This window comes from Cetorhinus maximus, chromosome 6 (assembly GCF_964194155.1).
Source record: "Cetorhinus maximus chromosome 6, sCetMax3.hap1.1, whole genome shotgun sequence".
Classification (NCBI taxonomy): Eukaryota; Metazoa; Chordata; class Chondrichthyes; order Lamniformes; family Cetorhinidae; genus Cetorhinus; species Cetorhinus maximus.
This window is the reverse complement of record NC_135884.1, coordinates 100,263,954-100,277,064: the sequence shown is the minus strand read 5'-3', so window position 1 is coordinate 100,277,064 and position 13,111 is coordinate 100,263,954. Positions and strand designations below refer to the sequence as shown.

Genomic DNA, 13,111 nt, shown 5'->3' with positions numbered 1-13,111 from the left:
AAGCCTCAAACCTGTTGGACAATTGCAGAGGCTCACACTCCTACCCTCTCAGTTCCCTTACCTGCCTCATGGGCAGTTACACTTTCCTGTCCCTGAGCATTGACCAAATCAGAAGACCCTATCCTCAGAGGTGTGACTGCCTCCCAGTACAAAGAATCCAGGTAACTTTCCCCCTCCCTGATGCATCACAGTGTCTGCAGTTCAGCCTCCAGCTCATAAACCCTGAGCTGAAGCTGCCCAAACTTCAAACACTTACCGCAGACGCGTTTGCCTTGGATTAAACTGGCATCCAGGAGCTCCCACATGCTGCAGTTGTGACATATCACCTGTCCTGACATCCTTAATGTGTTCTAATTAACTATTTAATTATTTTATTCAATTATATATTTTACTTTTGTTTTTATATATTCTATTAACCTTACGACCAGTTGCTAGACTATTTTGAACCTTAGGAATTGAATAAACCTTAGTCACTTACCAGATACTCACCAAATAACTAGCTTCTTCTCCCGTAGCAGAGTATGGGACACTTCCTGAAGGCTGAGAAAGTTAAAAAGCATAAGAGCACCTCTTTCCCTTCCTTCCCTAACTCCCTTAATTACCCAACTCCCAGCACTCTATTCTAAATTGCATTTCTTGCAGTAAACCTTACCTACAGTGCCTCTTTCCCCCTATGTGCCGAATTCCCACTTGAACCAAATTCTCAAATATACTCACTTGGTCTCTATCTCACTCAGGCCGAAATCTCGATTCAGTGATAACGCGCTTCTTACTGAACCTTTTCCTGCAACTGCTATGTCTCCTTGACTTCACTTGGTCTTTCCATAACTAAGGGGGAAGCTACTACTTTTGCTCCAGCCAAATAATTTCTGAGGAGTAAGTCAACTCCGTCTACAGACAAACTATGAACAACTCTTACCGTTACCATTCCAGACATTAGGCCATACTCCAGGTGCACCCAATACAAAGGTATGGATATATACTCCCTGCCAATTCACTAAAACCTTGGCATTTAGTGAATGCTTTGGTGGAAAAATCAGGCTTTTCCCCAGCAAGTGTTTGGGTAGCCCCTGTACCCCTAAGTATAACTATAGGTTTACCTGCTTCACTTAAGGAATTACTTTACCTTTTGACAAGAATTCCCTGTAGCTTTCAGTTTTTTTGTTCACCTCCCCTGCACTCACAGCAGTGTTCACACTCAGACTCACAGCTACAGTTAACATTACAACTTGATCAGTTGTATTTTCAGTCAGGGCTTTTTTTTCTGAATTATCCTTATGCACCTCAACAAGTCCTATGGATTTCCCAAGAAACTTACAGCAATTTTCCAAAATGTGTCCCAACTTGCTACAATGGAAAGACATAGGCCTTCAGATGTCACTCCCATCCTCAGATTCCTCACTCCCACTGGATACTGGGTTGGGATAAGTTCTTCCATCCGCAAAATATTCCCCAACATCTGATGCTTCTGTTTTAAATTTCAACTTTTAAGCTGGTATTCCCTTTCTCATTCCTTGCCTAAAATTCCAGTTCTAGCTGCTTAAATGCTCTTTCTCTTTCTGCTCTTTCCTGTTCAAGTTTAAGTTTCTCCATTTCATTTTTGTGTTCAAGCTGCTTCATTTGCAACTGAATCCTAGCTAACTCAATTGACTCACCCCCTGGAGAATGTGGTCTCCATCGTATTCCTTCCAATTTCAAATGCTGCGTTATTACCTCAACTATGTCTGCTTTCCTCGCCTCTTCGATTAATTCTAACTTCAATTAATATGCCAATTCCCTTAGCTTAGCCTTGGGTACTTTTTCTAAACCAGTCAGGGATATATCTTCCATCTTTAAAAAAAGTCAAATCAACTTCCAAAACTGTGTCAGTTACAAATGAACCAGAAACCTGATATGTCTTTCTATCCTTTAACAATTATCATTAATCTGCAACCAATCATTTGTTGTCCGATCTTCAAATTCCATGAAAGGCCCCAATCTTATGTTACGGACCGTGATGGGAAGAGCGCACAGTTAATGCTTGCGGCACTTCTCCACAGGTTGTAACAATAGTTTAAATGTTTAATTCACCCACAAAACCAGCCAATTGTTATCCTTTGATACTGTTATTTCCAGCATAAAAAGACTCTAACCAGGCTCCTTTCAGTATACACAAAAAAATTTGATCCATTACAAAACAAAATGCTTTATAAAAAAAAGTTAATAAACTGGTTAACATACAAGTTGTAGTTTAGAAGCGTAATGATTTTTCCCCTTTTTAGAAAAACAGATATTCGAATCCCCATACATTCACTCACAAACACAAAATAGGACAAAACAAACAGTCCTCTGCAGAGGCTTGCGTATGGGAATATTTCTATAAAAAATAATAAAATTCGTAAAGACCTTGACACTGTTGATCTAACTGAATTCTGGTCACAATAAATCGAAGTTCTTTCAGATGGATTTGTTGGTGACAGTCCTTGATGACTCTTACTTATCACAACTTTGCGAATTCTCAAAAAAACAGATGAGTTATCCTGATGAGACATTTCTGAGGAAAGTTTAACAGAAAGATGGGGCAGAGAAAGGGAAAGAGAGAGCCTTTTCCTTGCAGCCTGCTTCTAAGGCACACACACTCACTCTCCCTGAGAGTTTTAAAGATTAAGATGTTCAAAGAATACTTTTCTTAGGCCAGGTATTTTTAAACAATCAGCAAGAGTCTTTGGCCTGGCAACAGCAGTTCTTTGTCAACTTAGATATACAAAGTATCTTTTCCCTCAGCAGTTCCCCACTGGACATCCATCTTGACCTGTGGTTTCTTAAAGAATGGCATATTCACAGCCTCAAATTAATATTGCAAACTTTTAAAAATAACCCAAGAGGAAGGCTGTCCTTCAATTTTTTCAAAAACGTGTTCCTCACAAGTCAACTAAGTTTTTTTTATTGTTTATAGGGATGTGGGCGTTGCTGACAAGGCCAGCATTTGTTGCCCTTCCTGAATTTCTCTTCATCTGAATGGCTTGCTAGGCCATTTCAGAGAGCAGTTAAGAGTCAATTACATTGCTGTGGGTCTAGAGTCACATATAGGCCAGACCAGGTAAAGATTGCCTTCCTTAAAGGCCACTACGACAATTGATGATAATTTCAATGCACCATTACTAGGTTTTTAAAATTAGTTAGCTGAATTTAAATTCCACCAACTGCCATGGCGGGATTTGAACCTGTGTCCCTGACATTAGCCAGGACCTCTGGATTGTTAATCAAGTAACATTACCACTAGGCCGCCACTTCCCCACAAATATACTTTGAATATTGTATTTCTATGTGAGCATGCATATATAGAAGGCCACAAACCATCCATGTTACATTTGAAAGTTGTAGAGATTCTGAACAGGAAGCTTACCGCTAAACAGTGGCATGGATATTGAAGTCTTCATGTCATACAAATCAGGCATGATTTGTCCAATGCAAAACACAAACCACCGATATCAGCCAATAGCTGTAAATGCAGTCTGGTCTCTTAAATTGCTTTCTCTGGCAAAAAAACTGACTCGCATATTAGGGCTGCTAATGTCCAGACTGCTAGTTTGGAGAAAATGGTTAGTTAACAATTTTAGAAGTAAGAGTTTTGCAATCCCTAAGAGATTAATTGATGTTGCAAACAATGTTATAGTCTTTTCTCTAAACTCCTTAATAACCATGACAAGACCAGCACATATCTAATGAAAAATAATGGAGTCAATTGCTGATTAAAAGTGTATTGAATCCATACTGAGATTTGGTGGACTTACTGTTTGTGACTTCATTTGAACCCTCACCTTTTCATTAGAAGTTCCAAGTCTTCTTTTTCAATAGTCCTTCTTTTAGCATGTTTGCTGTAAACATCAACATCATCACAAAGCTGCTTGAAGTACAATTCCAAGCTGTAAAAAAAAGTCAGTAGCTTTTGTAATATCCACAACAAATATAGAACCTTATTTCTCACATGGCCTCGTTACTCCCATAGTATCAATCACGTGTAAGATCATCTCTGATCACTTCCTGTATCCTCTCCACCCACACCCATTTTCCCTTCCAAACCCTGTTCCCATCTGTACCTTCTTCTGGAAAAGAACTCACCTCAAAATTATTTACAACTGTGCCCTCTAAATCCCAACTGTCCAGCTTTAGCCCTCTGTTCATTACAACATTTCTGCAGCTACCGATTTACTCAATCCACCCTCCCACCACTGATGTGCTGGATTCCTCCATAATTGAGGTTGGGGATAATTGTGTAGCCTCCTCCTCTAGTTATTTGTTTAATTGTCCACCACCATTCATGACCGGATGTGGCAGGACTACCGAACTTTGATCCGTGGGTCATGGGATCGCTTAGCTCTGTTGATCACATGTTGCTTTCACTGTTTGGCCTGTGTTGATGCCTCATTTTTAGGTATGCCTGGTTCTACTCCTGGCATGCCCTCCTGCACTCTTCATTGAACCAGGGTTGGTCCCGGGGCTTGATGGTAATGTTAGAATGGGGATGTGACGGACCATGAGGTTACAGATTGTGGTAATATATAATTCTGCTGCTGCTGATAGTCCACAGCGCCTCATGGACGTCCAGTTTTGAGTTGCTAGGTCTGTTCAAAGTCTAACCCATTTAGAACAACGGTAGTGCCACGCAACATGTTGGAGAGTATCCTCAATGTGAAGACGGGGCTTCATCTCCAAAAGGACTGTACGGTCCTCCTACCTATACTGTCATGGACAGGTGCATCTGATTGGTGAGTACGAGGGCAAGTAAGGTTTTCCCTCTTGATGGTTTCCTCGCAACCTGCTGCAGATCCAGTTATATCATTTAGGAGTCGGCCAGCTTGGTCTGTTATGGTGCTACTGAAGCACTCTGGGTGATGGACAATGAAGTCCCCCCACCCAGAGTACATTATGTGCCCTTTTCACCCTCAGTGCTTCCTCCAAGTGGTGTTCAACATGGCGGAGTACTGGTTCATCAACTGAGTGAGGTAATCAGCAGGAGGTTTCCTTGCCCGTGTTTAATCAGATGCTGTGAGACTTCATGGGGTCCAAAGTCAACATTGAGAATTGTTGCAAATGATGGTGATGGTGGTGTCTGAGACATTGTTTGTAAGGTATGATTCCGAGAGTATGACGACGTCAGGCTGTTACTTGACTAATCTGTGAGACAGCACCCCCAATTTTAGCACAAGCCCCCCAGATGTTAGTAAGGAGGACTTTGCAGGGCTGACAGGGCTGGGCTTGCCATTGTCATTGCCAGTGCCTAGGTCGATGCCAGGGGATCCGCCATTCCTTTTTGTAGACTTTGTAGCTGTTTTATACAACTGAATGGCTTGCTAGGCTATTTCAGAGGGCAATTTAAGAGTCAACCACATTGCTGTGGATCTGGGATCACATGTAGGTCAGAGCAGGTAAGGACGGCATTAGTGAACCAGATGGGTTTTTACAACAATTGACATTGTCACTATTAACGAGGCTGGCTTTTTAATTTCAAATTTATTAACTGAATTTAAATTCCATCAGTTGCCGTGGTGGGATTTGAACCTGTGTCCGCAGAGCATTAACCTACCCCTCTGGACTACAGTTCAGTGACATTACCACCATGGCACTGTCTCCCCCCACCCCCTCCCTTGTGTGTGTGTGTGTGTGTGTGTGTGTGCACGTGCACGCGTGTTTGTGTGTGTGAGTGAGAAAGGTGTGTGAGTGAGAAAGATAGAATATGTATGTAAGTGAGAAAGTACATGTGTGAGTGAGAGAGTGTGTGTGTGTGTGAAAGAGAGAGCATGTGTGAGAGAGAGCATATGTGTGAGTGCGTGTGTGTGAGTGCGTGTGTGTGCATGTTAGAGTGTGTGTGTATGTGTGTGTGAATGTGTCTGTGAGTGAGTGAGTGAGAGGTGTGTGTGAGAGAGAGTGAGCGAGTGCGTGAGAGAGAGGTGTTCGTGTGAGAGAGAGTGTGTGTGAGATAGAGAAAGAGATTATGTGAGAGTGAAAGAGATTGTGAAAGGGAGAGGGAGCATGTGTGAGACAGAGAGAGAGAGTGTGTGTGTGTGTGCACGCGCGCATGTGAGAGCGAGATAGTGTGTGTGTGAGAGAGAGAAAGTGTGTGTGCCTGGCTCATTCCCAGTCTCAGGATTCCCACTCACTCGCACTCCAACACATACTCACACCATGGGTGAGGGTGAGTGAATGAGCACCCTGAGACTGGGAGCGAGTCAGACACACACACTGATCCTCTCGCACTCTAATGGTCAACTTTATTAATTACTCTTTTTTAAATTATGAATTTATTGCTTTGACATTGCTTTATTTTTGCTCAGCGAGTTGTTATTTTTCTTCATGCCTCAACTTTTTTTTTTGAAATTCATGTTTAATGTTGAGCCAAACCTTATCTTTCCAAAATTTGCTCATCGGCCCCTTGAGTGAGAGAAAAAAGGTTGGACAAGCCTGCTCCAAGGCATCCCCCACTCCTGAACTTGTCTCTTTCTCTAATTTCTCTCCTATCTCTCCTCATGCTCACTCTGAGCTCATTTTATCCATAAGACCCAGTTCCTGCTCTCTTGATCCTATTCTCACTAAACTACTGACCACCCAACTTCCCTTCTTGGCTCCCATGCTAGCTGATATTACTAATGGTTCTCTCCCCTCAGTTCCACCTCCCTCTCTTAAAAATCTGCTATCAACAGCCTGCTCTTCAAAGAATCACCAGTCCTTGCAAACTACCATCCCATCTCCCAAGTCCTTGAACGTGTCGTCATCTCCCATCTTACCCAGAACTCCAAGTTTGAATCCCTCCAATCAGGTTTCTGCCTGTCAAAGTACCAAAACGACTCTTATCAAAGTGACAAATGACATCTTATGTCACTGACAAAGGTAAACTTTCCTTTCTTGTCCTTCTCAACCTATCTGCAACCGTTGATACAGTTGATCACACCATCCTTCTCCAATGCCTCTCCAATGTCATCCAACTGGGTGAGACTGCTCTAACCTGGTTCCATTGTTATATGTCTAATTGTAGCCAGAGAATCGCTGTCAATGGCTTCTCTTCCCATTCTCACAGTTACCTCTGGTGTAGCCCAAGGATCTATCCCTCCCCTCCTATTTCTCATCTACTTTGCTGCTCCTCGGCGACATCATCCAAAAATACAATGTAATTTTCCACATCTACACTAACAACACCCAGCTTTACCTCTCCACTACCTCTCTTGATCCCTCCACTACCTCTGAATTATCAGGCTGCTGGTCTGTCATCCAGTACTGGATAAACAGAAATTTCTTCCAATTAAATATCGGGAAGACAGAAGCCATTGTCTTCAGTCCCGCCACTAACTCCAATCCGTAGCCTCTGACTCCAGCCCTCTCCCTGGCAATCATCTGAGGTTGAACCAGTCTCTTTGTAACCTTGCTATCATATGTGACCCCAAGGTGTGTTTCAAACACATATCCACACCATCACTAAGGCAGCCCATTTCCACCCTCGCATGCAGAACTCTGCCATTGCCTCAGTTCTTCTGCTGCTAAAACCCTCATCCACGCCTTTGTTACCTCCAGACTTGACTATTCTAATGCACTCCTGGCTGGCCTCCACATTCAACTTTCTGTAAACTTGAAGTCATTAAAAACTCTGCTGCCCTTGCCCTATCTCGCTTAAATCCAGGTTCACCCATCACCCTTTTGCTTGCTGACCTACACTGACTCTTGGTTAAGCAGCACCTTGATTTTAAAATTCTCATCCTGGTTTCCAAACACCTCCATGGCCTGGCTCCTCCCCATCTCTGTAATCTACTGCAGTCCCACAACCCTTTGAGATAACTACACTCTTCTAATTGACTTACTGACCGTCCATTTGTGGCCTTCAGCTGACTAGCCTTATGCTTTGAAATTTCCACCTGTTAGGAACAATGTATAGCTTTAAGTTTAATTTATATTTTGTATTTGGGTGTTAAGAAAGATAAAACCTGGTTTTAGTTTCATTGAGGTTTTTGTGAGCTGGGAAGTCTGGGGCCATGTTTGTATACTTGCTTTTTTAATGAGATTTTACAACTCTTGAAGTGAAGAGATGGGTTACCAAGGAGTTAGTTTAGTGAAGGTGAAAAAAAAACTGTGCTGTTGCCCAGCGACAGGGGTCCAGAGAGACAGTAAAACACAGAAGGCCAGTTATTGTGTAAGTACCAGGGAGTGCAGGCAGAAGGGCTAATCTCTCTAGTAGGAAATCCTGCAAGCCTGCTGGGGAACAAAATTTAGGGAACTCATGCGTTTGCTGTGCAGTTGAAGTAATAGTGAGTTTCGATTGCAGTTTTTGGGTGTCTCAGGGAGAGATATCAGCTGAAGAAAAGCAACTAGTGAATGCTCAGACGTACGCTGGAAGAAAACTGTTTGAAACTGTGCTATCCCAAGCAAGAAACATTGGTGTTGAGACAGTGGTAAATCTTCACTGGGGTTTTGTGTCTGTAAAGGTTGTTGGGACAAAAAAAAATAGTGCAAGTCTGAATCATTTTCTGGTATTTGTATTGAAATCTCTCCAACCCCTTTGTTTAGTGTAATATAGTAAATTTTTCTTGTTTAATAAATGTTTTATTCTGTGTATTAAAATAATTAATAACAATTGTCTTATTAGGTTCTTGATTGGTATGGGGATCAAAGGTTACAGGGAGAAGGCGGGAGAATGGAGTTGAGAAACGTATCAGCCATGATTGAATGGCGGAGTAGACTCAATGGGCCGAATGGCCTAATTTCTGCTCCTATGTCTTATGGTCTAATACTGGCAGACTCTTGTGAATGTGTTCTGTAACTGATCTCCACGGGTTTCGAAAAGAATAAGTTAGGATCTACCAAGCCAGGTTTCACTCTGGGATCTGACTTGTCCAGCATAAACATCAACTGGGATGATAACACTCTTTAAACGTTTCTGCCTCTTTCCTCCTTTAAGACATTCTTAAAACCCACCTCTTTAACCAAGTTTTTGGTCATTTGCCCAAATATCTCTACGTGGTTCAGTGTCATATGCCTCTGTGAAGCATCTTGGAATGTTTCATTATATTAAAGGCATTCTATAAATAATCTGTTACTGCTTGTAGCCCATTATTGAAATTTTTAGGATTGTTTGAAAGATTTGTATTACAAAATGATTTGCTTTAATTTGTATTATGAAACTATCACTTACCATTGTTCCACCACTGTAAATGTTTCCTTCTTCACTCTCATTTTGGCATAGTGAGTAAACACAGACTTTACAAAGCTGCCTGGCAAAATTGTTTTCTTTCGTGTTTGGGTTGTTTTTTTTGGATTCTGCTTTACCTTCACAAGTGGTTTTTGTGCCCTGTTGATAATGGATACAATATTTAGTGTTATTACAAGCAACTGGTTCATTGATTTCATTTTATATCAAATTTATAACAATCTGGTACTTGGAAACTAGATTTCAAAATCAAATGTATGTGTTTCAGATTGGCACCAGGTTGTTCAGCTGAGTTCAGTGTCACATCACTTCTGAAAGCAGACAGAGTCCTTAAAATCAAGAGTCTATCTTTTACTGCCTGATATCTAGTCATTGGATAGCTATGACCAGGGGAACCCCTTATTGTAGAATCTCAATTTTTCTTCACAAATACTTCCCTTACCTTTCAGAAGGCTGACTCCAGTGAACACTCTATTAAATCAATAAACTGATTTAATTTTATACAAAACATGAATAGACAATAAATTTTACAGTGAATTTGAATCCATTTCATAATGTCCTGCAAAACATAGAAGATAAGTGACCATGCTAGACTCTCCCTGTTAGAGGACCAAATTCAGTTTACGAACCAGAATACTTCTGAAGCTATTCAGCATTAAACTTGAGAGTTTTCTATAATTGTCAGTCTCAAAACTGAGCTTCTACACAATAATTCCTTTCTCAGATAGATGAGAAGCCAAAGATTTGTCTTTTGACTCACTCTGTTCAAGGCATAGCCAGCTAAGCTGTCAGTATATCCAGCAGGAGCGCCCCCTCACCAATTTTAAAAAAAAATTTGTTCATGAGATATGGGTGGCGCTGGCAAGGTCAACATTTATTTTCCATCCCTAATTGCCCCTGAGAAGATGCTGGTGGGTCACCTTGTTGAACCACTACAGTCCATGTGGTGTAGGTACTCCCTGTGTTATTAGGTAAGAATTTTGACACAGAGACGATGAAGGAATGGCAATATATTTTCAAGTCAAGTTGAGTGGGCTCGAAAGGGAACTTGGATGTGATGATGTTCCCATGCACCTGCTGTCCTAGTCCTTCTAGATGGTAGAGATTGAGAGTTGGAGGTGCAGTAGAAGCCACCTTGACGAGTTACTGCAGTGCATCTTGCAGATGGCACATACCGCAGCCACAGTGTGTCGGTAGCGGAGGGAGTGAATGTTTAAGGCAGTGGACGGGGTGCCAAGCAAGGGGCTCTCTGTTGGTGTTGAGCTTCTTGAGTGTTGTTTGAGCTGCACTGATCCAGCAACTGGAGAGTATTCCACCACATTTCTGACTTGGGTCTTGTAGGTGACGGAATGACTTCGAGGACAGAAGGTTAGTTACTTGTCACAGAAGACCCAGCCTCTGATCTGCTCTTGTAACCACAGTAGTTATGTGGCTAGCCAAGTTAAATTTCTGGTCAAAGACGACCTTCAGGACGTTGACAGTGGGGGAATTTGGCAATAATAATGCCACTGAGTGGGGAGGTAATTAGACTTTCTCTTGTTGGAGATGGTCACTGGCTGGCACTTATATGGCATGAGTGTTACTTGCCACTTGTTAGCCCAAGCCTGGATGCTGTCTAAGTCTTATTGTATGTGGGCATGGACTGCATCATTATCTGAGGACTTGCGAATGGAACTGAATGCTGCAATCATCAACAAACATCCCCACTTCTGACCTTACGATGGAGGGAAGGACATTGATGAAACAGTTGAAGATGGTTGGGCCTCAGACACTGCGAGGAAGTTCTGCAGTGATGTCCTGGGGCTGAGGTGATTGGCTTCCAACTGCCACAACCATTTTCCTTTGTGCAACATACACCTCTACATCAGTGGAGAATTTTCTGCCTGATTGCCACTAGACTTCAATTTTACAAGGACTCCTTGATGCCACACTTCGTCAACTGCTGCCTTGATGTCAAGGGAAGTCACACTCACCTCACCTCTTGAATTATGTTCCTTTGTCCATGTTTGGACCAAGGTTTTCATGAGGTCTGGAGATGAGTAGTCCTGGTGAAATCCAATGTGAGCATTGATGAGCAGGTTATTGATGAAGTAAGTGCCACTTGATAGTCTAAATTATTATTAATGACACTTTCCATTACTTGGCAATTTTTCACATTGTTGTGTCGATGCCAGTGTTTTAGCTGTACTGAAATAACTTTACTGGAGGTGAAGCTACAGCATAAGTCTTTAGCACCATAGCCAGGAAGTTGTTGGCACTCTGGGTTCATACGAATGTTGCGAGATTTTGACTATTTGCCTCGAATGAACTTTCAGTATTTTACATTAAGATATTATTAAGCTAACTTTAGATCACAAAGGGTTAAATACACAACATACACGCTGAGAATCTAAATTAGACCTTCATGGACTAGCATAAGTGACACTTCCTGCCTGCCAACTTGAGCCAATGGCAGCTGATTACAACACTGTGGCAAATATTTACAAATAATATGTTGCAATGGCTTTGCTGATGTGAGCAGAGTAGGGAGAGAGAGAGCTGTCAGCGCATATTTTAAACTAATAATCTGTAATGTGGTGTTTTCCCATTTGCTAGAGGTTTCAAGTTTGTGATGGTATTCGTACTATTTCTAGTACTGCTTTTTTTTTTATCCTGACCAATATTTATGCTTCAAACAATATCACTGAAACAGGTTGTTTAATCATTATCTTATTGGTAAGCACTTAGGGGCATTCTGAGGTTGTGAAAGGAGCAAAATAAATGCAAGCTCTTTCTATCTTTATATCCAATGATAAAAGGGTTCCTCGTTATGAGGAAAAACATTTTAAGCAGTGAGTGTCTACGATCTGTCTGAAGATAGTAGAGGCAGATTCAATCATGGCTTTCAAAAGGGAATTGGATAAGCACCTGAAGGGAAAAAATTACCGAGACTACAGAAAAATGGGTGGGGAATTGGGTTAGCTAAATTGTTCTTGCAGAGAACTAGCTTGGCTTTAATGGGCTGAATGGACTCCTATGCTGTAACCATTCTATGATTTCCCCAAAGGCCTGTTACTCTAGATATCTGTGTACCAAGTCAAGTTTTCATTCATAGGAATTTCATGCCAATTCTTGCACTGAGCACAAGCAAGAATTATCAGGGGTTCAAGTTATCACAATAGGCACTTATTTAAAATAAGGTCAAATTCTGTGTGACACAAGGTTCTACTGTTAGTTAATAAATAATAGAATTTTAACAATAAGTTAAATTGTAAAGACAAAAAACTACCCCTGAAACTTTTCTCATATTCAGAAAAGAATGTCCTCTACCCTTCAGGGAACATTTCCACTAGAAAACTGGAGCCATGGATGATTTTCCTTACATGTCTTCTGACGCCAAATGTAGTGCCCCAGGCATAATTCTGGTTGAGATCAGCCAATTCAGCAAAGACTGGGGATTCAACCTAAAATATTCCTGCTCTGATTGTTCAACACAATAACTAGATATTACACTAAGCAATTAAGCTATCAGAGGAGCTGTCAATGTATTCTTATAGTGTGGGAGGTGAGGATGAAGACAGGAGAATGAAGAAAACAATAACCATGTTTTAAAAATGACGAAGAGACTCACAGGGTTGAGGGGAGGAGTGTAGAGATATTGTAATCATAAAACCAGGGAACATGGCCTAAAGTCGCCCCAGGATAAAATTGAACAGTTTTTAACCACCCATTTCATCAACGTCAGCTCTTTTGGAGTTCTGGGCTGCACCTGACTCTCGCTCACCATAAGATTTCCAGATCACACAAACTCATGGAGCAGGCAATAGCAAAATAAATTCAACACTTTAAAAACTGGACAATTTTCCATTCAACATTTTCATCACAACTGTATCTTACTGAAATAGAGTAATCTACACAGCACAAGGACAAGACTAAGGTTAAAACGTTCTGAAGAAGGAT

General features: G+C 41.4%; 1 protein-coding gene across 1 annotated transcript in view; it reads right to left on the bottom strand.

Moving 5' to 3' along the window:
* Positions 1–13,111, bottom strand: part of cenpt (centromere protein T) — a 95,674-nt gene that overhangs the window by 10,003 nt on the left and 72,560 nt on the right. Inside the window, exons 15-16 of the mRNA XM_078544777.1 lie at positions 9,158–9,313; positions 3,801–3,905 (exon numbers count right to left, since the gene is read on the bottom strand). Coding sequence (XP_078400903.1) covers positions 3,801–3,905; positions 9,158–9,313 — 261 coding nt within the window. The remainder of the gene's footprint in view (positions 1–3,800; positions 3,906–9,157; positions 9,314–13,111) is intronic.